Source organism: Rattus norvegicus, chromosome 6 (genome assembly GCF_036323735.1).
Source record: "Rattus norvegicus strain BN/NHsdMcwi chromosome 6, GRCr8, whole genome shotgun sequence".
Taxonomy (NCBI): Eukaryota; Metazoa; Chordata; class Mammalia; order Rodentia; family Muridae; genus Rattus; species Rattus norvegicus.
Window position 1 is genome coordinate 112,593,296 of NC_086024.1, and position 25,820 is coordinate 112,619,115.

Here is a 25,820-nt window from a genome sequence, read left to right on the forward strand (position 1 = left end):
TAGGAGGACCTCAGACTTTATTCTTCACTCAGGTATTGCACACAATGCATGGCTCTCGTCAATCCGAGACTTCTTCTAGAGGTTGGAGAACGGTGGAAATGTAAGGCAGTTCTTCTTCGCCTATGGAGAGGCCAAATGATTCACAGTAGAGAAGACTAATGTGGTCCTGAAGAGCACGAGTAGCGGAGATGTGCTGGCTGAAGGGAGTTTCCTTGGTTTGCACAGTAGTCAGATCAAACCAGGGGAAAGGCCTATGTGGAGAAAAAGACAGCATGACTTACGCTGAGTCTGTTTAATATATAAGACTTATGTGTGAGACACCAGACTGAGGCAAGAACCTCTGAATATCCCTGCAGAGATTTCTAGACACAAAAAGTAAAGAAAACAGCAATGATGGAGCGTATGGTCCAGAGCACAGAAGGTGTGTGTGTGTGTGTGTGTGTGTGTATGTGTGTGTGTGTGTGTATGATAATATTATATATGCTTGTATGTTATATCTATTTATGTTTTATATGTGTTTATATATGAGGCATATAACTCATATATTCACCAAGTAAACTGTAGGAGATATATATATATATATATATATATATATATATATATCTCACATGATAACTATAGATAGACAGACCAACTGACAGATAAACTAGAAGGGGGAGAGAGAAAGGAGCAGAATACTTGAAATAATGATTGGAAGTTTCCACAATTAATATATGCCAAGTTATAGGTCCAGAAACCAAGCAGGAGAAATGCCAAAAATAAAATGACTACAAAAGCTACATCCAGACATGTTCTAAAATGACAGGAAATCACAAGGTTATGACAAAATCCTGAGAGAAGCTAGAGAAACCACTTCACTATAGAGTGGTCTTACAGAAGCAAGAAACCGACTTCCCAGAATCCATGCCAACAGGAAGACAGTGGAGTGAAATACTTAAACCATCAACCCAGAAGCATGACTCTTCTTAAGGTTTGTTTTGCTTGCATATGTGTATGTGTACCACACCTGCTCCTTGTAGAAGGAGAAGTCCGAAGAGGGCATCAGTTCTCCTGGTCCAGAGATCATGAGCCACTCTGTGGATGCTGAGAACTGAACCCAGGTCCTTGCAAGAATAGCAAGTTGCTCTTAGCTGCTGAGCCATCCCTCTATCCCCCAGAATTGCAGATGTCATAGAAGTATTCTTCAAGGGGGTTGGGGATTTAGCTCAGTGGTAGAGCGCTTGCCTAGCATGCGCAAGGCCCTGAGTTCGGTCCCCAGCTCCGGAAAAAAAAAAAAGAAAGAAAGAAAAAACAAACAAACAAAAAAAAGAAGTATTCTTCAAAAGTGAAGGAGAAATGAAAGCTTTATCAAACCAAAGTTGAAGGAATTATCAGTGCGTCAATCTTTTAAGGAATGTTCCAAGTTCTTTAGAAAGAAGGAAAATAACAAATGTTGGAAACATGGGCCCACGCAAAGGAAGGAAGAGCATTGAAGGTAGGCAAAAGAACTAAGATCTCTGTTTCCCCTCTCTCCACAGAGCAGGCAGATAATCGTTTGTTCAAAATAATAGCAGAGGGGACGGAGGTCGGATGCTGGGATGTTTGCTCAGTGTGATGCAGCCCTGGCTTTAATCCCCAGCACCACATACACTTTGTGAATTGGCATCTCCTGTCATCCCAGCACTCAACTCTGGGAGCAGGGATAAGGAGTTCAAGGCCACTCCCAGCTACATAGTGAGTTGAGGTCAGCATGTGACGATGCATGAGACCTGTCCTTAAAAAATGTATTCAGTTTCGTATGCAAGTATCTTACATGTTTGTCTGAGTTGAATTGTGTTGATGATACAAGCACACATTAGGGAGGAAGTCCATTCATGTTGATAGTATAAGACACACTATCTATGAAGTGGTCTGTACATATCTGCAACTGATGGAGTAGTTGTAACCTGGTATAGGACAAGGTTGTTGGTTATAAGATTAATGTAGAAAACCTGATCTCCTTCCTATATGCCACTGTCTTGGTCCATGATGTTATAGCCCAATACTACAGCCTGGGTATTATGGATCCTGGAAGGTGTATCATGTATTATACCAGCACCTGCCTAGCATCTGGTGAGCGCTCTCCTGCTGGGCCACAGCCTAGTGGCATCAGATGACAAAGCAGACCAGCATGCCCAGGTCCCTTTTACCTCTCAAAGTCCCACTCTTAAATACCATTAAGATATGACTTTGGGTATTAAATTTAAAGTGGGATTTGGAGGAAACAGATACTCGTACCATAACAACAAGCAACAAAGAATAATTTGACATTCAAAATATGATAGCCAAGTATACCAATGCCCTAAAATTTGCTACTTTAATATAAATCTAGCAGAACATGAATAAGATCTATGCAGGGGAAGCATAACTCTGATGAAAGAAACCCACCAAGCAAGCAGAGAATTTTCATTTTTATGGATAAGAAAACCACCAGGATGTCAACTTTTCTCCACCTGATTTGTAGATTCAATGCAGTCCCAGTCAAAATCCCAGAGAGTTGTATTGGATATTGACAAAAATGATTCTAAAGTTAACATAGGAAAGCAGGGACTCACACTGGCCAGCTCTGCAGAAAGAGAGGAGCCGAACCAACACTGTTTAAGATGCATTAAACTGTAGTTAGGGCGCTTGCCTAGCAAGCCCAAGGCCCTGGGTTCAGTCCCCAGCTCCGAAAAAAAGAAAAAAGAAAAAAAAAAGCTGTAGTTAGGGATCAAACTGCGAGAGTAGACACTTGTATCAACCAGACAGAACAGAGGATGCAGAAATGACCCAAGCAATTGTAGTTAAATGCTCTGACAAAGGGCAAAGGCTAGTGAAGGAGAGGAATACAGCCCAACTATAGGTACTCGAGTCACTGAATAGTCACACAAAACAGCAAATCTAGAGGTAGAGCTGACGGGAAAGGGTGTCACAGATCTAAATGCAGAATACAAATTGGTAAAACTAAAAGATAACAGGAAAAAAAATCTAGATTACCCTGAGTTTGGCATTGACTTTCGTTGGATTAACTTGTTCTATCATTGAGGCTTCTATCTCAACCTTGCAGTCTTCTGACTTTAGTCTCCTAGTGCTGGCGTACAGGTTTGTGCTACCGCACCCCACCAGCAATGGCTTTTTAAATTTTAACATGACATTATACGTCGAGTTGGCTGTCACCAATACCTGACATAGGCAGTTAAAGAGGGGAAAAAGCTTGTTGGTTAAAGCACTTGCTCCCAAAGAGTAGAGACTAGAGTTTGGATCCCAGAAGTTATATAAATTCTACGTGGGTGTGGGGGCATCGCTGTAGTTCTGGCCTCTGAGAATAGAGGCAGAAGTCACCAGAGCAAGATGGCTACCTAGGTTAGCCCCATCGTGATCTCTAGCTTTGAAAAAGAGACCTTGCTTCAGTGAATAAAGGCAGAAGTCAACGATGATTCCTGACATCAGTTTCAGACTTGCACACTTGTACACACAAACACAAACACATGGAAACACACAGATGCAAGCACACGAATGCCAACAGGCACACACACGAAGAAGAAAAAGAAGAGGAAGAAGAAGAAAAAGGAGGAGGAAGGAGGAGGAAGAGGAGGGAGGAGGAAGGGCCAGCAAGGAAACCAAGCGGGTGAAAGCACTTGCCACAGAAGACCCAGCTCCCACAAGTCTCTATGACCTCCACACACATGCGTACATCTCACACACAAAGCAATGACATAATTTTTTAAAAAAGGAATAGATTCATTTGGGCTCGAAGTTTCAGAGGTGTCAGTCCATCATCTTTTGCTCCTTTGATTCCAGGGCTATGCTGAGGCAGAAGATGGAGGCACACGCCTTGTGGCCAGGCCGGCCTTCTCCTGGGACCTTCAGTGTATCCAATGGCATTGCCCTCCCTCACTCTAGACACGTTTCTCCCTTTATATAATTATCTCTGGGAACTCCTTCACAGACACACTTGCTCTACCACCCCGAGAGTGAAATCCAACCAATCAGCTGGATTTCCTATCACTGACATAAAAGGAAGGCTCCATGAAAGAGAGAGCAAGCTAAACGTAATGAAAATGAAAATTTTCTGTTACAGATGTCAGTCACCACATGGTGGAACATGCCTGTAACCCGGCAGGGGAGGCAGATAAGTGGGTCGTTGCAGGTTCGAGGCCAGCCTAAACCTGCTGAGTTCTGGACCAGATACAGTTACAGATTGCAATTAAACAAAGTTTGTAAGTCTGTCCCAAGACAGACACCACCAAGAGAATGAAAACGCAAATCACAGATTGAAGACTATCTGAAAAAGACACATTCAGTGAGAGACTATTATCTAAAGTACAAAACTGTTCTGAAAACTCAACAAGCAGACAGAGAACCCAGTTAAAAAAATGGGCAGAAGGGGCTGGAGAGATGGCTCAGTGGTTAAGAGCACTGACTGCTCTTCCAGAGGTCCTGAGTTCAAATCCCAGCAACCACATGGTGGCTCACAACCATCTGTAATGGGATCCGATGCCCTCTTCTGGTGTGTCTGAAAACAGCTACAGTGTACTTGTATACAAAATAAATAAATAAATCTTTGAAAAACAAACAAACAAACAAAAAAAAAACAAACAAAAAATGGGCAGAAGTGCAGACTGGTACAACCATTCTGGAAATCAGTCTGGAGGTTCCTCAGAAAATTGGACATTGAACTGCCTGAGGATCCAGCTATACCTCTCTTGGGCATATACCCAAAAGATGCCCCAACATATAAAAAAGACACGTGCTCCACTATGTTCATCGCAGCCTTATTTATAATAGCCAGAAGCTGGAAAGAACCCAGATGCCCTTCAACAGAGGAATGGATACAGAAAATGTGGTACATCTACACAATGGAATATTACTCAGCTATCAAAAACAATGACTTTATGAAATTCGTAGGCAAATGGTTGGAACTGGAAAATATCATCCTGAGTGAGCTAACCCAATCACAGAAAGACATACACGGTATGCACTCATTGATAAGTGGCTATTAGCCCAAATGCTTGAATTACCCTAGATGCCTAGAACAAATGAAACTCAAGACGGATGATCAAAATGTGAATGCTTCACTCCTTCTCTAAAAGGGGAACAAGAATACCCTTGGCAGGGAAGAGAGAGGCAAAGATTAAAACAGAGACTGAAGGAACTCCCATTCAGAGCCTGCCCCACATGTGGCCCATACATATACAGCCACCCAATTAGACAAGATGGATGAAGCAAAGAAGTGCAGACCGACAGGAGCCAGATGTAGATCGCTCCTGAGAGACACAGCCAGAATACAGCAAATACAGAGGCGAATGCCAGCAGCAAACCACTGAACTGAGAATAGGACCCCCGTTGAAGGAATCAGAGAAAGAACTGGAAGAGCTTGAAGGGGCTCGAGACCCCATATGTACAACAATGCCAAGCAACCAGAGCTTCTAGGGACTAAGCCACTACCTAAAGACTATACATGGACTGACCCTGGACTCTGACCTCATAGGTAGCAATGAATATCCAAATACGAGCACCAGTGGAAGGGGAAGCCCTGGGTCCTGCTAAGACTGAACCCCCAGTGAACTAGACTGTTGGGGGGAGGGCGGCAATGGGGGGAGGGTTGGGAGGGGAACACCCATAAGGAAGGGGAGGGGGGAAGGGGATGTTTGCCCAGAAACCAAAGAATTATTACTAAGTATTAAATAAATTTAAAAAAAAAAAAAGAAAAAAAATGGACAGAAGACTTTATCAGACTTTTTCACTGGAGAAGATAATACAAAAAAAAAAAGGAAAAAACAAATAAATGAGCACCGGAAAAGCTCAACTTTAAGTTATAAACAAAACCTTCATAGGCGGTTGGGGATTTAGTTCAGTGGAAGAGCGCTTGCCTAGCGAGCGCAAGGCCCTGGGTTCGGTCCCCAGCTCCGAAAAAAAGAAAAAAGAAAAAGAAAAAGAAAAAAACCTTCATAGGCCCTCCCACCTCCAGCAGGAACGCCCCTCCCACCTACTGAATTTGCCACAATCCAGAGAACTGACAGCTCTATCTGAAGAAACAGAACATCAGGACAGTGCGAGTAAGAACACGGATGGGGTGTTGGGAGCTACTTTATCAGATTCTTAGAAAACTAAAATAGACTTTGCCAGATAGTCAGCAGCCAAGGCCTGTACTTAGAAAAACAAACGGGATACAATGAAATTTTGCTGCCACAAACACCTGTACCAAACTTAAAAACAGCTGTGGTGGTTTGAATGAAAATAGCCCCCAAGCACCCAGAGTGATTGGCACTGTTAGGAGGTGTGGCCTTGTTGGAGGAAGTGTGTCACTGGGGGTGGGGTTGAGGTTTCAGAAACTCAAACCAGGCCCAGTCTATCTCTCTCTCTTTTCTGTTGGATCCAGATGTAGAACTCCCAGCTACCTCTTCAGCCGCATGTCTGCATGCGTACCACCATGCTTCCTACCATGACAGTAACACACTAAACCTCTGACGTATAAGGCAGCCCAAGTTAAATGTCTTCCTTCATAGGAGTTGCTGTGTTCATGGCGTCTCTTCACAGCCATGACGTTCGTGGGTCAGCAAGTAGATGAAGTGTGGTGCAGACAGACAGTAGGATTTGATTAGGTGTGAACGTAAAATAAGCTAACAGGACACCAAGACACAGGAGAAATTTAAATATGTACTGCTAGCTGCAAGAAGCCAGGCTGGACGATACCATACATGGATCCAGTTATGTGACCTTTCAGAATAGGCAAGACTGTGGCTCCAGTAAAAAGAGCCATGACTGCCACCTGTTAGAGGGAGGGGGAAGAGAGAGGAAACCACTTAGACTAACAAAGTTTAGCAGTCAGGAGCCTAAATGTGAGCAAATATTGGAGAAGAAGGCTTCTAAACTCCAAGATAAACAATAGCCACTGGATGATTATAAATCAACTTAGGGGGTGGGAGAGATGCTCAGTGGTTACCTGCTGAGGAGATGACGGTTGCTTTCAAGCTTTAGTAACTATGCCATAAACACACATTCAGTGCATAGACATGCATGCAGGCAAAGCAAGCTTACCTGTGAAAAATAAACTTCAAAATTTTGTTTTATTTTTTTTTAATTTGGAAGAAATAAATCCATTAGAGGATGTATTCTCAAAATAAAGAGTATTGTGCAAGGAAAGGACAGCAGGGAGCCGTCAAAAAGACTATGCAGAGAACGTCAAAGCTCCAAGATTCAAAATACAGTGAGCATGAAAATGGGCTTCTAAAGCACGCTAGAAAAAGCACGGCACTGAGAAAGCAGGGGGGGCTGGGCAAGGATGTTAGGAATGGGAAGCTTAAAATCGGAAGGCTCATCCAAGAGGTCCAAAAGGAAAAGAGAAGATGAGGGAAAGGACGGGAGGTGGGAAGTTGCAAAGTCACAGTTGGAATAAAATAGAAAACTCAGACAGCAAAGTCCAGTCACTGAACGCACTTCTCCCGGGTGGGGTGGCACGACCCTTGCACCACAATCATTCATAAAGTATATTTACAAACAGAATACAAACTTATTCCATACCGGAGTTACATTCCACAATGTTTTAAAAAGTTAACTGGGGTAGGGGACTTGGGAAGTGGCTCAATCAGTTAAGTGTTTGCCACTCAAGAATGAGGACTTTGAGTCAGGCATGGTGCACACACCTTTTACCTGGAACTCGAGAGGCAAAATGTCTGTGAGTTCAAGGCCAATCTGGTTGACCTAGAGGAGTAAAATGGCCCAGCACCTGGGATTTGGCCAGAAGCACGTGCAGCTCATGAGCAGCCTGGCCCACAGAGTGAGCTTGAGCTGGGTGGACTAGAGAAGACTGTGTCCAAAGCCAAAACTACAAGAAGATGAGTTACAGAAACACTACTGCTCCCAACAAGTCTAAAAGCTAAAGACAACAGGACTATGCTCACAACAGTGCGGGAGAATGATTTTCAGTCTAGAATCTGCTGCCTAACCATGTTCTCAGTAAAAGTGTAGGTTAGAGATGAGCAACCCCACGTACGTGGATCATTAAACCTCTTGCCGTTGCATTGATCTCTTCATCAAGCTGTGTTCTGTGGGTTGTGTACCTGACCTGAGACCACCTCAGGGATCTTACAACAAGAGCACACACGTTTTCAAACATAATGAATCTTCAAAATTACTCCCAATGTACCCTTTTCTCAGGAGGTTATTATAGGCTATATAGTCCACTAAAATTTAACAAAACAAAACAAAACAAAAAAACCAGAGACACCCAGGAAACCAAACAACAGAAAAGTGAGGGAAATTCTCAGACTGAATCATCTGCTGGTGAAGAAGCTATGGGGTAGAAAGGAGAAACTGGAATCAATGGTTATGTCTGGGGTCCTGGGGTTCTGCCAGAAACACCTGGTGAAGCAGAAGTTAGATACGACCCATGGAAACGGGATGCTTCTGCGCACGTCAGATTCTAGAGGAGGTGTGATTCTGTGCGTCCCAGCGAATATGTACACGGCACCAATATAGAGTTGTATGCTTTATGTAGAGTACGAATGGCATCCTGATTTCCAGGCTGGAAAAGATCACCCAGGAACAAATGAGGAAGGAACGAAAAGGAAGGGAAGGGAAGGGAAAAGGGAAGGGAAGGGACAGGGACAGGGACAGAAAGGGAAGGGAAGGGAAGGGAAGGGAAGGGAAGGGAAGGGAAGGGAAGGGAAGGGAAGGGAAGGGAAAAGAGAAGGAAAAAGGGAAGGGAAAAGAGAAGGGAAAAGAGAAGGGAAAAGAGAAGGGAAAAGGGAAGGGAAAAGAGAAGGGAAAAGAGAAGGGAAAAGGGAAGGGAAAAGAGAAGGGAAAAGGGAAAGGAAGGGAAGGGAAGGGAAAGGAAAGAGAGCCCAGGGTTGATTCACTCATAACTCTCAGATCTGAGGGAGGACAGCAGGAAAGCTATCAAAGGAGAGGAATGTTAGGGACCATGAAAACCAAGAGGGCAACTGCTTGAAGAGGATGATGTGCCCCATGGTCCCCAAAGAAAAGGACTTCAGAATGCCCAGCAAGTCTAGAGGCATGGAAGTCACTGGAAATGGCAGCAGCAGACTTTACACACTAGATTAGCAACGACCAGAAAGGTTGACTTTTTCATTACCACGATGCAGAGAAATGGCATTCAAATATGGCATTGGTTTTGCTAAGCAATAATGTATGTGTGTGTCCTCTAACTCACACATTCACATTTACCCAGCAGAAATACCAGTCCAAGTACTCAAAGTCAGCACGGATGCGCAAAGCTGAGGCAGACAAAGGAGTTCTACTGTGTCATGTGACACGGCTGTCCCTAATGGGCAACACTAGCATCACACAGAGTTCTAGTGGGATGCAAGAAACAAAGGTGGCATTCTGCCTCGGTGTTTCTAACAGTGTAGGAATAGTTTTGCATACAGATTACAATATAATGACAATATAAATGTCTGTTGGTGCTTAGATAATATGACAAATACTCGTTCTATTAGCCAACTATCTGTGAAATAGTATTTAAAAGGCAGGGAAGCTTTTGAGTTTGCTGTTTTGTTTTTTACTGTTTGAATTAGTTTTTTTCAAAAATGTATGATTTGTACGGATTTTAAGAGAGAACACAGGGACTGGAGAGATGGCTCAGTGGTTAAGAGCACTGACTGCTCTTCCACAGGCCCTGAGTTCAATTCCCAGCAACCACATGGTATCTCACAACCATCTGTAATGAGATCTGACGCCCTCTTCTGGTGTGCATGAAGACATAAAATAAATAAATTTTTTTTTTACAGAGAGAGAGAGAGAGAGAGAGCGCCAGAGCTACACGGAGAAACCCTGTCTCATAAACAAACAAACAGCATAGGTTAAAACAAAACTGGGGGACCAATCCAGATGTTTGACACTTTACCTTTTCTTATACAAGTTCCTGACGTAGCTTTTGTTCATAAAATCTGTTAACTGAAATTTGGGGCAGGATGCCGGGTCTGTCTTGCAGCTTTCTAAGTGCACAGAGAGAAACAGTTTGTTCAAAAGCTTCAGCACCTGTGAGTGAAACACGCCCCTCGATGTACAGGCGTTGATGAGGGCGTAGCACAACCCCTCCAGCCACTTGACATTGAGGATTACTCCCCCTAGACAGAAGGAAAGCCACAATGAGCACACGCAGCAGTGAGTTGCAAGGGACCCGGAAGAAACCCAGAGAGAGACTTCGGAGCCACCCTTTCTCCTGAGTTGGTTGTTAGTGCGACAGGAGACGAAGGGACACTCTTTGCTCCCTGACTAAGAGGCCCATTTGCCCTTCACGACATATCACGTGTTGATCACAGCCAAGCGGAGCAGACAGGACTAAGGCAGACAGTGCTAATGACAGAAGGACAGACACAAAGGTCCCTGGGGGACTAGGGAGTACTGACTGCGAGATTAGAGGGGAACCAGCCCTTCTTTTTGTCCCAGACATTTCGTTCTCCTGCTTTGTTGCTGTTGTTTTGTTTTGCTTGGGTGTGGTTTGGTTTGGTTTGGTTCTGGTCTTGTTTTTTGAGACAGGTCCACGTGCGGCTTTAGCTGCCCTCATACTGGCTACATAGCTGAAAAGTCTCAGTACCCCGGTTCTCCTGCCTCCTCCTCTCCAAGGCTGGAGTTATGGGCACGCACCACCGAGCTCAGCTCACTGTCTTGTTCACACGAGCCATTTCCCCTGGTTGTTTCTGCCTCAGACTTAAGGATCCAAAAATTAGGCTCCTCTGTTCTGCCTAAGAAAAGTTGCTTTTTCCTACTAAGCTCTTGGCATACCAAACTCAAATGACTAAGAATGTATCTGCTTTGTGCTTTACACACACACACACACACACACACACACACACACACACACACAGGGGTGGGGGGACATGGAAGGTAATTGTCAAAAAATGTCAAAAATAGTCACAGAGCTGTGCCATTACCAAGACTATTGTAGGGGCAGGTACCCCGGATAATTGATGAATTTCGGAGAGCAGCTGGGACCTCTTCATTCTCTCCCCAGATGTTTTCAAATTTCTCAACAAATTGATACTGGGGTCGCACGATATTGGTGTGGTTCAGTAAAGTTTTCAACCTGGAAGCCACAAAGACAGAGACTAGAGTACCAGACTGGAATAAGGGACTGCATCCAATCTGCATCCGCATCCAAACCGAAACTACAGCCCCTCCCCTGCAGGCCACTGCTCAGGCTGCAAGACGCGGGCCCACTGTGCGCTTGCACTCAGGGCACTGATTAATTAGATCGTTCAACCATCCACCTAATATTTACTGAATGTTAACATGTGCTTAGCTCTTGGCTAGATGCAAGAGTACAAAAAAACAAAAAAACAAAAAAACAAAAAAACAAAAAAAAAAACAATGTTTGCCATGTATTTTCAGTAGCTTTTCAGGTTGTTCATTGATGCCCCAAGTGGGAATGGGATACTGGAAAACAACAGGCAATTAACGTTTTAGAATGGGAAAATCACCCCCAATCCTGAGTGTTGTTTATGTAAAACTGGCAAGAGGTAGAACTAGAAAGGCTGATGGAGTCTTTCTGCAAGTCAAGCCGCCACCCCCTTATTACTGAGGACGACTAACTCCAAGGGGTAGGGCTATGAGTTCTGTCTTCTCATTCTGACAAGATACCTGGGTATCGTGATGGCAGATACAAAGCTGTACACGATGCAGGATTTATCGAGTTTGGATTGAATTTCTAGGCAGATATTAGGCAGCTGGGCAGGCAAACAGCAGAGGAACAACACTTTGGCCCAGTTCGCCACAGCAGCATTGTCATAGACGCACCGGACCCCTAGTTTCCGAAGCTCAACTAGAAGAGAGAGAGAGAGAGAGAGAGAGAGAGAGAGAGAGAGAGAGAGAACATAATAATGCAGAGAAGTTTGACCTGCGCATCAGTTGTGGTGAGGAGAGGGAGACAGGAGAGCGGTAATCCTGTTTCAGTAAGCAACCTAAGTCCTGTTGCCACAGAAACCAGACCCTGGCTCCAGGAAGCCTCAGCGAGGAGCTATGCAGAGAAGCCCCAACCCAGCCCCAATCCCTTTGTGAAAGCAGCTGGTGCCACTGTGACAGAGTTTGGGCTTATTACATGATTCCTGTTGCCTTGATTTTGGAACAAATGCTGAGCGTTTTCATTTTAATTTTTTACTGGGAGCTAGAAAAAAGCATTTACAGGGAACTGACAGATAACACACACGGTGCTCGCTGTGTATTGTTTAAGGTGTCTTTCTTCTGAGGATGGTTCCCGTGTTACAGATGAGCAAACCGAGGCTTCGGGATGTTATGTGACTCATTGAAAGTTACATAGCACACTGGCCTGAGTTAGAGGGTAAAATTAGAAGCGTGAAAGAATATGCCACAGAAACTGGGAGGGGTTGTGGAAGGCTTAACAGTTTTTGTAACATATGTGTAACAAGAGTAAGGTATTCGTAAATGTAGAGACAAAAGTCTCTGTATATGTGATAACTCATACAGTTGCATTAAACACACAGGTGCTTAATTATTTGATTATTGTTACTACAGTGTGGATTTCAAAAGTAAGGATTTGAAATGTGTATTTCCATCTCATGCTTTAAGCATCAGTGAAAAACAGAATGTGAAAGATATGTGAGAGGTAAGATCATCGTGTTTATGGATTCTCAAGGACAAGACCGAGTGCCTAGAGAACAGGCAGCCATCATTCTTTGAGATGCGTACGACATTGATTCTCAACCTGTGGGTCGTGACCTTTTTGAGGGATCAAATAACCCTTTCACAGGGGTCAAATATCAGAGATCTGCATATCAGGTATTTATACTTTGATTCATAACTCTAGCAAACAGTAGTAGTTATCAAGCAGCAACAAAAATAATTTTACGGTTGGGGGTCACAACACAAGGAACTGTATTAAAGGGTCACAGCATTAACAAGGCGGAGAACCAATACAGACGCTAACAAAGTGGTTCTGCAGCTAGAATCCAATTTGCTTTTTCTTTTTTTTTTTAAAGATGTATTTATTTCATGTACAGCATTCTACCTGCACATGTGACTGCAGGCCAGAAGAGGGCACCAGATCTCATTACAGATGGTTGTGAGCCACCATGTGGTTGCTGGGAATTGAACTCAGGACCTCTGGAAGAGCAGTCACTGCTCTTAACCGCTGAGCCATCATCTCTCCAGCCCCCCAATTTGTTTTTTCTTTTTGGTTTTTCAAGATGGGGTTTCTCTGGGTAGCCCTGGCTATCCTGGAACTTGCTCTGTAGACTAGGCTAGCCTCAAATTCAGAAATTCAGTTGCCTTGGCCTCCTGAGTTCTGGGAATTGAGGGCATACGCCACCCCCTACTGGCTTGAAATCTTAGCTCTAAAGGGCATATAATAGGAAAGGAAACATGATCTTAAAATCACCTTTTGGTAATAAGAATAATATTTCATGGAAATAAAATTTAGATCCTGAGAAGAAAATAAAGGGGGAGCACAAAGCACCCTTCATTCACAACTGCAGCTCTGCCCCGTCTCCTCCCCAGATGCCCAGACACCAGGGGCAGCAAGCACACCCTGATAAGGTCAGGCACACCAGGGAGAGCTCTCACAGCCAATCATGGGCAGTAAAAGGGCTTAAAACTCTTTAGAGAATGTTAGATGATACAAAAATGCATTTCCAATGCATTGAGCAAAAACCCAGTGTACAATATACTTCAAAAGTGGGGGGGACAACAATAGGCTGGTGAAGAGTATGTGTGGTTATTCTTCCTTCAAGGGTCTTTTTCTATACTATGCAGACTGCTTTGCACTGTTATTTTGCATTTTATTGTGGTGTACTTTACATACAGTACCACATGGAATTCTGAAGTATACGGCTTGAACGGTTTTAATGAGGGCATACATCCATGGTAGCCCATAGCTCCGTGTAGGTCAGCGGTTCTCAGCCTTCCTCATGCTGCAACCCTTTAATAGAGTTCCTCATGTTGTGGTGACCCCCAATCATAAAATTTATTACTTGTTTTGTTTTGTTTTGTTTCGTGACAGGGTTTCTCCGTGAAACAGCTCTGGCTGTCTTGGAACTCACTTTGTAGAACAGTCTGGCCTTAAACTCACAGGGATCTGCCTCCCCAGTGCAGGGATTAAAAGCATGTGCCACCACATCTGGCCATAAAAATTATCTTTGTTGCCACTTCCTAACTGTAACTTTGCCACTGCCATGAATTGCAACATAAATATCTGTGTTTTCCAAGGGTCTTAGGCAACTCCTATAACAGGGTCGTTTGACCCCACCAAAGGGATCCACCAAAGGGATCCTGACCTACAAGTTGAGAACCACTGCCCTAGATGTAAAATATTTCCTTCTCTCCAGAATGTTCTTTGGCCTCCTTCCTCACTCCACTTCCTCAAAAGCAACCTCTGGGTTCTTGCTTCTATCACACTGGTCAATACTGTGAATATCTTTGCACTCAGATGACATTAAAAAAAATAAGGCCAAAAGTAAATATCAGGTAACTTTTTTTTTCTGGACTAATATGCCAGTTAGATTTGAATATTACATGAACACACACACACACACACACACACACACACACACACACACACACCTCATACCCAGAAAGGTACTTTGCACCAAGTACAAGGAGGGACTGATATAAGTGGAGAAAAGGCGTCTTAGTCAACAAGGTTATACTTGTGGGCCAGCCAGCATGGGAACCCTGCTTTAAAGGCACCTTTGAAGACAGCTTTGTTAATGCTACATAGCCTCACACTCACCCAGGGAGTCTGGCCTCCGAGTGGAGATCTGCAGGTTCTCTGGAGGGATGGAGACGGTTTTCAGCAGCACGTTAGTCAGCTGCCTTCCAATGTGGCCACATCCAATGACGCCCACCGTTAGCTTCTCATCCTCGGTAGCCGCGGCATCAAACGATACAGTCCGGGAATGGATTGTGCGCGGCAGCTCCTGCAGCAGTTTGCTGGAGAATGAACAGACTCACGTAAACGCGCGCACCCGCTACGGTTTTCTGCCACGGTATCTCCGGTTCTCTCATTTCTTTTCGAGCGGAAGCCCAATGGCAACGTAATGCTTCAGAAATAAGACATTTGGATTGGAAGACGGCCTTACCGGGAAGAAAAAGCTTTGTCCTGAAAAAGTACATTCCTTTTCCAAGGGACCAAATCTGGATGAAAATATTTTTGTTTTTGCATTTATTTCCCTGGATCCTTAAACGTGTAGTCTGTGTATTTATTTCACCGACTTTAAAAATCACTGACCGTCATGCATCGTCTGGTTATGCATAGCACACTGTGGACTAATTCTCTGAGCTTTTCCATCTGTATTCTAGGGGTGGAGAGTTGTCAGCTGGAGTGCATGGTCACCAGCTGAAGTACAAAGTGCATTTGAGTCTGTGCATATTGCTGTGTTACAGATATCTAGGCCCTTTGCATCCTTGCAAAACAGAAACTTTATATTCATGAACAGCTCGTCCCCTCCCCACATCTGGCAGGCACCACTTTTACTGTTTCTTTTCTAGCTACTTTACCTACACCGTGTGAGAAGAATTATGTGGCGTTATCATTTTGCATGTAGGATCGTGTCCTCAAGCTTCATCCAATTCCTACCTTATAAAATGTCCTCCTCGAGGCCTAATTGTAATATTTCACTATATGTACATAAAAGGGGCTTGTGTTGTAAAGAGTCTCATGTAGCTGAAGTTAGCCTTAAATTTCTGACTCCCCTGCCTCTGCTTTCTGAGTGCCGAGATTACAGGTATGAGCCACCACTCTTGACACACATGACACAGTGGGCTTATCCATCCATTAGCAGTTTGCCTTGTTACTGTGATACCTAGCGAAAGTATCTTAAGTGTCTTAGCTACTTCTCTATTGCTATGGCAAAATGCCCTGACTGTGGCAACTTAAAAAAGAAAATTTAACTTGGGGCTCACACTTCCAGAGGATTAGAGTACAATGTTATCATGTTGGGGAGCATGGCAGCAGTAGGCAAGCAGGCACTGGAGCGGTAGCTGAGACAAAGAGAGCTAACTGGGAGAAGCCTGAGTCTTGAAATCTCAAAGTCCACCCCAGTGACGCAGTTTCTTCAACAAGGCCACACCTCCTAATCCTTCTCAAACAGTTCCACCACTGGAGGCCAAGCACTCAAACATATGCTCCTATGGGGCCATTCTCATTCAAACCACAAGGTTACCTCCCCCCAACTCCCATAGTTGGGTGTATAGTCCATCCTGGTGAAGAACTTTTAGAGGCAGGAACTTGCAGAGAGGCTCACATTGTGTCTACAGCCAGTAGTCAGAGTGGTGCATGCTAGCGTAGCTGACTTTCTTGTTCTTATTCCTCCCAGGGTCCAGCCCATGGAATGGTGCCACTCACAGTAAAACTGGGTCTTCCCACCACAATCGACCTAATCTAGATAATCAATATTATTCTTGGTCCTGTCAAATTGACAATAGGTATGAAAAAAGTTCATTGTAGTTGTGATTCGTTTTTTTGTGGTGCTTGTCAATATTAAGGATCCTTTCATATACTTGTTTGTCATGTCTATACATTCTTTGAAGAAGTCTTAGGTTAAAAATCAGGTTATATTGGGCTGGAGAGATGGCTCAGCGGTTAAGAGCACTGACTGCTTTTCCAGAGGTCCTGAGTTCAATTCCCAGCAACCACATGGTGCCTCACAACCATCTGTAATGGAATCTGGTGCCCTCTTCTGGTGTGTCTGAAGACAGCTACAGTGTACTCATAAATAAACAAAAAAATCAGGTTATTGATTATTGCTGAATTGCAGGAAGCCTTTATATATTCTGATTTCTTGTTGTTGTCTTGTTTTTCAAGATAAGGACTCTGTGTAGTCCAGGCCAGCCCTGAACTCACAGAGATCCCCCTGCCTCTGCCTCCTGAGTACTGGAAATAAAGGCATGTGCCACCACTGCCCAGCTTTTTAAAACCTAATTGCATCGGTTATGACTGCCAGGTCTATAGTCAATAGAGGTGCTGAAAGTGGGAGTCTTCACCTTGTTTCTGGTTTTCAGTGTTCAGCTCTGATTATAATGCTACCTTGGGCTTTCTATCTATGGCTATCAGTGCATGGAAGCAATTTACCTCCAGCTGCTGATTACTGTGATCCTGGCAAAACACTGGCTTTCCTCCACTAAGTTTTCTGCACCGACTGAAGTCGTGTGACATTGGTCTTTCCTTCAGTTAGTGTGGCGTTGCAAAAGGGTCTCTAGGCAGAAAGTCAGAAATCAGAGACTGTGACTAACTCTCTCGTTACACTCTCTCCTCATTTTTGCACAAAATGGAAGCAAGCCACTCTCCATGTCATGTAAATAGAAAAGAAACTTAACCTCCCTAATGTTCTCCTGGATTTTAAAAATCACCTTAAACAACAAAACTCCTGAACATGCGCAGTTCGCTAATACCCTCTCCTGGGACTGGAACATGACCTGCTGGTACTCAACCAATAAGGGTAATTTAAAGGGAAATTGACACATCCTGTAAGTCCTATGGCTTCAAACCACTAATATATTTTGTATCAGGGTTCTCTAAAGGAGCAGAACTGATAATGTGTGTGTGCACCTGCACGTGTGTACACATGTGACTTATTAGACTAGCTTACAGAATGAGGTCTTGGTGTTCCCACAATGACTGTCTCCTAACAGAAAGGTTGAGAATTGAATAGCTGTTCAGTCCATGAGAAGAAGTCAATGAGATTTCTCTGCAGTCCAGTCAGACGCGGAGTGGATTCCTGCTGAGATGCTAGTCTTCAGTCTACATGGAATCCGGAAGAAGTTGGATTTAAATACTGGCGGCAGCTCCAGAAAGAACAAACTGAAAAGGTGGGCAATCAGACAAAAAGCGAAGTGTCCTCTTCCGGGATCTTCTTTGAGTAAGGCCACCAGGTGTGGCCCAGGTGTGGGGTGGGTCTTCCTGTTTCAAATCATTTGATTAGGACAACACCTCACAGGAATGCCCAGCAGGCGACCTACATAAGCCATCACCTGTATGTTATCATGAAAACCGTAAGCTGGGAGACACAGTAGTACACCCCAGGAAAGGTTATGAGTAAAGTATCATGTAAGGTGGACCTAGTCAAATGATTTGCATAAACTTTCCCCTCTTGTCAACATCCTAAGTCTATAAAGAGCAGCACAGCAACAGTCACTGTGTGGTACCCACACAGGAAGTTGCCCACACACTTTCTCAACTACTTCCTCTTCCAAATGAATCTTTGCTCCCTAGTCTTTTGTCTACACCTATAAATTCTTTCATCGTTGGAAATAAAAACCTGAATTAAAGAGATCTTACATCAGCCAACCTTCCAGACATTCATGTATTACACACTGACTGATTTTGCATGTTGAAACATCCTTGCTTTCCAGGAATAAATTCCCCTTGTTCATGTGTAAGACTCTCAGAGAGAATCTTCCCTCAGGAGGGAGATCCTCGAGCCCAATGACCAGTCCGAGTCCACAGGCTGCAATCTGCAAGAGGATTTTTATTGATCAGGATACACAGGTATCTGTGGGCGTCCCAGTGAATTCGGAAGACTGGCGCACCTAACAGAACCAGGGACGGGTTTTTATAGGGTATTGGGGAACAGAAGCAGGCTTACAGAAGCAGATGCATGGTTGGTGGATTCAAGTGAGGCGCTGATATATGGTTACACCCAATTGGTTGTTCAAATGAGGTTGTCACACAGCAAGAGAATACGTGCAGGTTGGGGCGCCCGGAATGTCAGGGGCTAGGGGCTTATCTCTTGTTAGGTGGCCCATAAAGCAATAGCAATAATTTAGACTGGTTTCTGTATTTTGTTTTCTTTTATGGTCTGTTTCGTCTAAATGATGGGTCAGCTTGTCCCACAAAGCTTGGACACATCTGAACTTTCCCAGGCTTATTTTAGTTCTGAATCTGTGTATCTAAAAACTTATTTTTTACTTCTATAGTTGAGGGCCTTGGGCTTGTACAATTCCCTTTCTGGGAGGGGGTCTTTCACATGATACACCACCTTTTTTCCTATTGTTTGTTTGTTTATTAGTTTGATCTATCTATCTATCTATCTATCTATCTATCTATCTATCTATCTATTGATCGACTGGTTTTTCCAGATGGGGTTTCTTTTTTTTTTTTTTTTTTTTTTGGTTCTTTTTTTCGGAGCTGGGGACCGAACCCAGGGCCTTGCGCTTCCTAGGTAAGCGCTCTACCACTGAGCTAAATCCCCAGCCCCCAGATGGGGTTTCTTGTGTAACAACCCTAGCTGTCCTGGAGCTCTCTCTGTAGACCATTGATCTGTAAACTCACAGATATCCACCTGCCTCTGCCTCCTGAGTGCTGGGATTAAAGGGGTGCCACCACTGCTGAGCAGCACATAATCTTTTTAATGTAATCTTGAACTCAGCTAGCTAATATTTTGTAGATCTTCACATAAATACTCAACTGTGAAGGATACCAGTGGGTACCTTTCTCACAGTTTCCTTGAACATCAGCATTAAGGTAATGCTGGCCTCTAAAATAAGTTTGAAAATGTTCCCTCTTTAATTTTTTGCTAGATTTTGAAAAGAATTGCTAAGTTTTTCCATGTGTGCTGCACATGCAGGACGTGTGTGTGTGTGTGTGTGTGTGTGTGTGTGTGTGTGTGTGTGTGAGTGCTGCATACAGATGTTTGTTTGTGTACAAGGTTGATGTTATCTTATTTGATTGACCTTCACCTTAATGAGATAAAGTCTCTGACTGATCCCAGAGCCCACGATTTGAGCAGTCAGTGTAGCCACCTTGCTGTCTGCCTTAGTTAGGTTTCTGTTGCTGATAAGAGATACTATGACCACAATAACTCTTAGAGAGAAAGCCTTTAATTGGGGCTGGCTTACAGTTCAAAGGTTTAGTCCATTATCATCGTGTTGGGAAACATGGCAGCATGCAGGCAGACAGGGTGCTGCAGAGACAGCTAGAGTTCCACATCCAGATCAGCAGACATCAGGAAGAAAATGTCACACTGGACCTGGCTTGAGCATCTGAGACCACAAAGCCCAACCCCAGAGTCCCAACGAAGCCACGCCTACAAGGCCGCAACTTCTAATAGTGCCACTCCCTGGGCACCAATTGAGTCTATTATCATTCAAATCACCATTGTGTATGCCAGGCACACTTGCATTTCATATTTACTCGCTTGCGGGAGATCTGAACTCATACCCCAGCAGTACTCATATCCCCAGGCTGAAATTGTTAATTCTTCAAGGTTTAAGCTATCTGGTCAGGGACTTTCTTGATTGAGAGGTTTTGGTTGCCAGTTCGATCTGGTTAAAGGTCTGTTCATACTTTTTTTGTTTGTTTGTTTGTTTTGTTTTGTTTTGTTTTGTTTTTACAGGTGTTTTTAGATTTTTAAGGCAATCTCTTGACAATCCTTTCCTGAAGCTGTCACGGCTTCTCTTCCATGTCTGATTGTTACTTTGATTATTTCTTCTTAGTTTAGATAAGGGTTTGTCAGTTTTGTTCATGTTTTTAGTGTGTTAAGGTTTACTTATTTAGAGTGCTCTGTTTGCCTGTATGCCTGCATGACAGAAGGCATCAGACCCCATTAGAGATGGTTGTGAGCCACCATGTGGTTGCTGGGAATTGAACTCAGGACCTCAGGAAGACCAGCCTGTGCTCTTAACTGCTGAGCCATCTCTTTAGCCCCTTTTTGATGGTTTGTTTTGGTTTTTGTTGTTTTGTTTTGTTTTTTTGTTTTTTTGGTTTTTTTTTTTTTTTTTGAGATAGTGTTTCTCTGTGTAGCTATCCTAGAACTCCTCTGTAGACCAGGCTGGCCTTGAATTTAGAGACCCACCTGCCTCTGCCTCCCAAGTGTTGGGACTAAAGGCACGAGCGACCACCCCCTGCCCAATATTCTTGGTTTCAAGCAAGTTATCTGGCCTGTAGGGACAGCAAAGTCCCACGTAGCTCTTCTGTCAGCTGCTGTTGGTCAGTCTCTGACTGCCTGTCTTTGAAGCAAGAGGCCAATAATGGCTGCTCATTAGTGCTGTGGAAGGAAGGCGAGCCAGTAGTTTGGGAGAATAAATGCATGAATTAGTGAATGAAATGAATCACCCCGCCCTCTCAGTGGAAATCACACTAGTCCAACTTTACTATGTATGCACAAGACCCCCTTTATCGATTCTTCTGGTCATTTCAGACCAGAAGTGACAGAATGTGGATTGGAAAGGGTAGACAATTCTCCCCTCATATTGAACCTTCCAATATAAAAAGTGCAAGCCCGGGCTGGAGAGATGGCTCAGTGGTTAAGAGCACTAGGTGCTCTCCCAGAGGTCCTGAGTTCAAATCCCAGCAACCCCACGGCGGCTCACAGCCATCTGTAATCGGATCTGGTGCCCTCTTCTGGTGTGTCTAAAGATAGCGACAGTGTACTCATATATAATAAATCTTAAATCTTAAAAAAAAAAAAAAAGCACAAGTCCTTTGGATTCTGCTGAGCAGTGATGCTTGTCTCTCATCTTCAAGTAGCTTACCTCAAATCGTAGAACATTTTGCAAAAGAAGGCTGCATGGGCACAGCCCTTGACCATCAATCCTCGGTAACGACCCTGTAAATACAGCCAGTAACGTTCTTCCTCTGGAATCCCATATTCGAACCTCATAGACTCAAGGTTATCCAGCATTTCCATTTCCAAAGTACCAGTGCCTGCAGCAACAGATACCAAACAGCATGACTCCCCGTTCTGGAGAAGAAGGGTTCAGGCAGAGGGGCTTAAGTATGGTGGTGTATGTGGCTAGCTCATGAGTCCTCAACTGGTGGGCGTCAGCACCATTCTCCTTCCAGATTCTTTTTTCTTTTTTCTTTTTTTCGGAGCTGGGGACCGAACCCAGGGCCTTGTGCTTGCTAGGCAAGCGCTCTACCACTGAGCTAAATCCCCAACCCCCTCCTTCCAGATTCTGAACTTGAGAGTTGACATCTCTATTGGAATGTGGCCACAGAGGTTTCCTAATTTCTTCCTAACCACTATCTTGGATTCATGAAACCTAAAAGGGAATTCACGGTAATATTTATCTGTACTGACTGCAGGTACGCTTTTCAGTAGGAGTTACGAGAGCAACCGGTTTCATGGGTGTTCTCAGCTGGGAGCTTTTCCCTTCTATTACCTGAGCTTTGGAAACATTGCTGGAAATATCACACAGGATCTCATTTCAAGGGAAACCTCCACTTTCAGTAAACTGTGTTCCCTGTAGGGTAGAACAGAGCTCAATCTGGGTATCACTGATCCCTCATCTACAGCATGGGCACTCAGCCTAAAGACTATTTAGACATACAACCCCATCTACCTACATCTCTACTACAAAGATGTGCTTTACTCCTCAGGACTTCTGGTCTGGGCAGGTGGAAACTACATAAGGAAGGAGCCACCCAAGAGGGTTGTCATTATGACTCCTTAGCAACCAGTTCATTCTAGCCTCTGATCTTAAAGGGGCAGGACGTGCCTGCAAGCTTTCCTGGCCTGGATGCCAGGAGGACGAGGTTCCTTTCATTGCAGGAATGCTCAACCAGGTCAGGGCGGCACTTGTCTTCCCCAACAGAAGATGCTATTGCAGATTTCTATAGTCTCTTGCAGATGGGAGTATCATATAGATCTTAGCACTGCTTTAAAAAAGAAACTGACAGAACCCGTGAGATCCTAAGTGGGTAAAGGTGATTTACAAGCAAGCCTAGTGACCTGGGTTCAATTTCCAAAACCCACCTAACGGTGAAGAGAATCCATGAACATTGTTGTGTTGTGTTCCCTCTCTCCCTCTCTCACTCCCCCTCTCCTTCCCCCCCAATAACAATAAACCCAGATACTTATTTAATGTTCTTTTTCCCCCCTGTAGTACATAGGACTGAACCAGGACCTATGCATCCTGGGCAATGTTGGCAGCCCCTCTCTGAGACAGTGGCTTATTAAATATGATCCCCCTGACTCGCTGTCCTATGAAGCTGAGACTACAGAAATGTACCATAACACACTAAAGGAAGCCTGTGGTGTTGAGGGCTGAACCCGAAGCCTTGCAGCGGCTGGGCAAGCACTCTACCTCACGGCTACTCTAGCTCTTTGTACCACCTTTTCTCTTTATGGTCAGTAATCTTGTAGCAATTGAGGCTGGAATCCAAGTTTAAAACTACTCAGCTTCTAAATCTCTTCAGGTTAAAAAAAAAAGGTGGTGAAATTCATCTAACAAAGTTATTCATTTGGAAATGAACAATTCAGTAGTGCATTCAGGATGTTGTGTAACTATCTCATTTTTTCTCCAAGATTTATTTATTTTATGTATATGAATACACTGTAGCTGTCCTCAGACACACCAGGAGAGGGCATCGGATCTCATTACAGATGGTTGTGAGCCACCACGTGGTTGCTGGGAATTGAACTCTGGACCTCTGAAGAAACAGTGTCTTAGGCTTTTACTGCTGTGAACAGACACCATGACCAAGGCAAGTCTTATAAAGGACATTTAATTGGGACCTGTAAGGTTCAGAGATTCAGTCCATTATCATCCAGGCAGGCACGGTGCAGGAGGAGCTAGAGTTCTACATCTCATTCCAAAGGCAAACAGGAGAAGATGGATTCCCAGGCAGCTAGGAGGAGGGTCTTAAAGCCCACACCCACAGTGACACACCTACTTCAACGAGGCCTCACCTAATAGTGCCAGTTCCTGGGCCAAGCACATACAAACTGTCACAAGCAGTGCTCTAAACCATGGAGCCATCTCTCCAACCCTACCTCCTTTTTATACTCACAAAAAGAAATCCTATTTGTATTAAGTATTGGCTCCCTATTCCTCTCCTCTCCACTTCCCACCTCCTGGAACCACTGTTGATTTCTACATTTGGATTTACTCATTTCAGATAATTCATAAAAAATAAAACATACCATTTGTCGCCTTTTATGTTTGACTTCTCTAGTCCCCTTTTAGAGGAATGGACATAGTAGGATGTCACATCCTACTCATGCAAGTGATGCTTCCTGTCCTAAAGGAAAGAGGACCTCAAAACCTGCCAGACCTGCATGACTAATACAGCATCCTACAGATGCTAGACACATATTTGTACGTTCTCAAAAACAGGGATTCAGTGTCACAGCTTTCTAACATGACAACTTGGTTAGACCAAAATGCTTCCCAGAATCCCTCCCTTGTATGTTTCTGGTTAGAAAGAACCACAAAGGATGATGTTGTGAAGAATCTAGAACGTGGAAATGAAATAACCTAGTTGCTGGTTTGGCTTCATTACTTACCTGGTTGGCTGCCTTGGTGTAGCTCAGCAGCTAGGCCTGTAACTGCCCCACCTCTTCCTGACCCTCCTCTGGGGAACTCCTCAGCCAGGTCACATTCAATTCCATGACAAAGACCAGCAATGTCTCCTGTAGCAGACTACTCTACTGAGGTTGCAGGCAAGCATCCTAGTTTGTTACTGTGCCTGGAAGGTTTTATGTAAACTTGACACAAGTTAGAGTTATCTGAAGGAAGGGAACCATAACATTCAGCCACAAGGCGTTTTCTTAGTTGGTGATTGATGGGAGATGGCCCAGCCCACTGTGGGTGGTGCTGTCCCTGGGTTGATGGTCCTGGATTCTATAAGCAAGCTGAGCTAGCCATGAGGAGCAAACCAGTGAGTAAGCTGTGCTCCTCCATGAACGGTACATCAGCTCCTGCCTCTAGGTTCCAGCCATTTGAGTTCCTGTCCTGAGGAACAGCAATATGAAAGTGTAATCTAAATCAACCCTCTCCTCCCCAGCTTGGTCATGGTGTTTCATCACAATAGTAGCCCTCAGACAGTAACTCTCACTTCTAGCCAAGCCATGTGTCCTTCATTTTATAGCTATCTTCCATCCCTCATCTCCCTCCCTGTAAAATTCTATCACCAGACACAAAAACAACCACTTTATACAGACTGTTAGCCACCATATTGACTCAGGTCAAATCCCCATAACAAAGTATACCAGGAGGTTGGATAGATTAACTATCTGGACCCCTAGCGGTTCTATTCCTCTACTAAGTCTGATATAACAAATTAAACCCACTTCTTCAACAGTAAGAAATGATACTGAGTTAAAGTAATGAGGTATGAGGCTACCTGGAATTGTAGATAACTGGAAAATGCAGATCCCTTTAATGTAGAAACCTTTAACATCTGCATAGTGCATAGTGTGTGTGCTTACAGACATGTGAAGGTCAAAAGACAATTTATGAGAGTCAGTTCTCAATTTCTACTATGGCAGGGTCTAATGGCCAAACTCAGGTCTTTAGACTTGATGGCAAGCACTTTTACCCATGAGCCCATCCCGAAGGCAGGATTAAACACTGCTGTTACTAGTGTTTTCAGCAGGGTAATTCCTGGGGATCTGTCCTGTGCATAACAATATTTACCAACACACTCCCATATTTACAAACACACTCCCAGTTTTGGCAGTAAGAAGTGCCTTCAGGGGTTGGGGATTTAGCTCAGTGGTAGAGCGCTTGCCTAGCAAGCGCAAGGCCCTGGGTTCGGGCCCCAGCTCCGGAAAAAAAAAGAAAAAAAGAAGAGAAAAAAAAAAAAAAAAGAAGTGCCTTCAGATACTGCCAGATGTTTCTAGCAGCTCAGACTTCCCATAGCTAAGTAGAGTCTTAGCCTAGAGCATGCTGTGTGCTACATATATTACCTGTTTTCCTTCCCCTTCACCCACTTTAACCGAGTGTAGAATGCCAGTCGTAGACTACGGTCCTGATTTTCTACCATTGAAGAAGGGTCTACAAAATAAGGGCCCTCTCCCTAGCACTGGTTTGTCAGCAGGAGAGCTGAGGCTAGGACTCAGGTCATCTGTGTCTTGGACTATTGGTATTAACCATATCCTCCTGCCTTGCTGTGACACTGTGAC

At 44.0% G+C, this 25,820-nt stretch overlaps 1 protein-coding gene across 9 annotated transcripts; it reads right to left on the reverse strand.

The window, feature by feature from the left end:
• On the reverse strand, positions 1-25,818 carry Noxred1 (NADP-dependent oxidoreductase domain containing 1). Of its 9 annotated transcripts, XM_008764893.4 has the most exons (8): positions 22,259-22,348; positions 22,075-22,155; positions 21,445-21,616; positions 14,705-14,904; positions 11,602-11,782; positions 10,896-11,047; positions 9,866-10,088; positions 1-251 (listed from the first exon to the last, which is right to left on the reverse strand). In XM_008764893.4, exons 3-8 carry the CDS (start codon positions 21,597-21,599, stop codon positions 59-61), a joined length of 1,104 nt encoding a protein of 367 aa, XP_008763115.1. In that variant the 5' UTR covers positions 21,600-21,616; positions 22,075-22,155; positions 22,259-22,348; the 3' UTR covers positions 1-58. The 9 variants fall into 9 exon arrangements, with proteins under 9 accessions (XP_008763115.1, XP_006240464.1, XP_006240465.1 ...); XM_006240402.5 differs by lacking the exons at positions 22,075-22,155; positions 22,259-22,348 and adding an exon at positions 25,605-25,818; XM_006240403.5 differs by lacking the exons at positions 22,075-22,155; positions 22,259-22,348 and adding an exon at positions 24,201-24,668.
• Between the last annotated feature and the right edge of the window lie 2 nt (positions 25,819-25,820).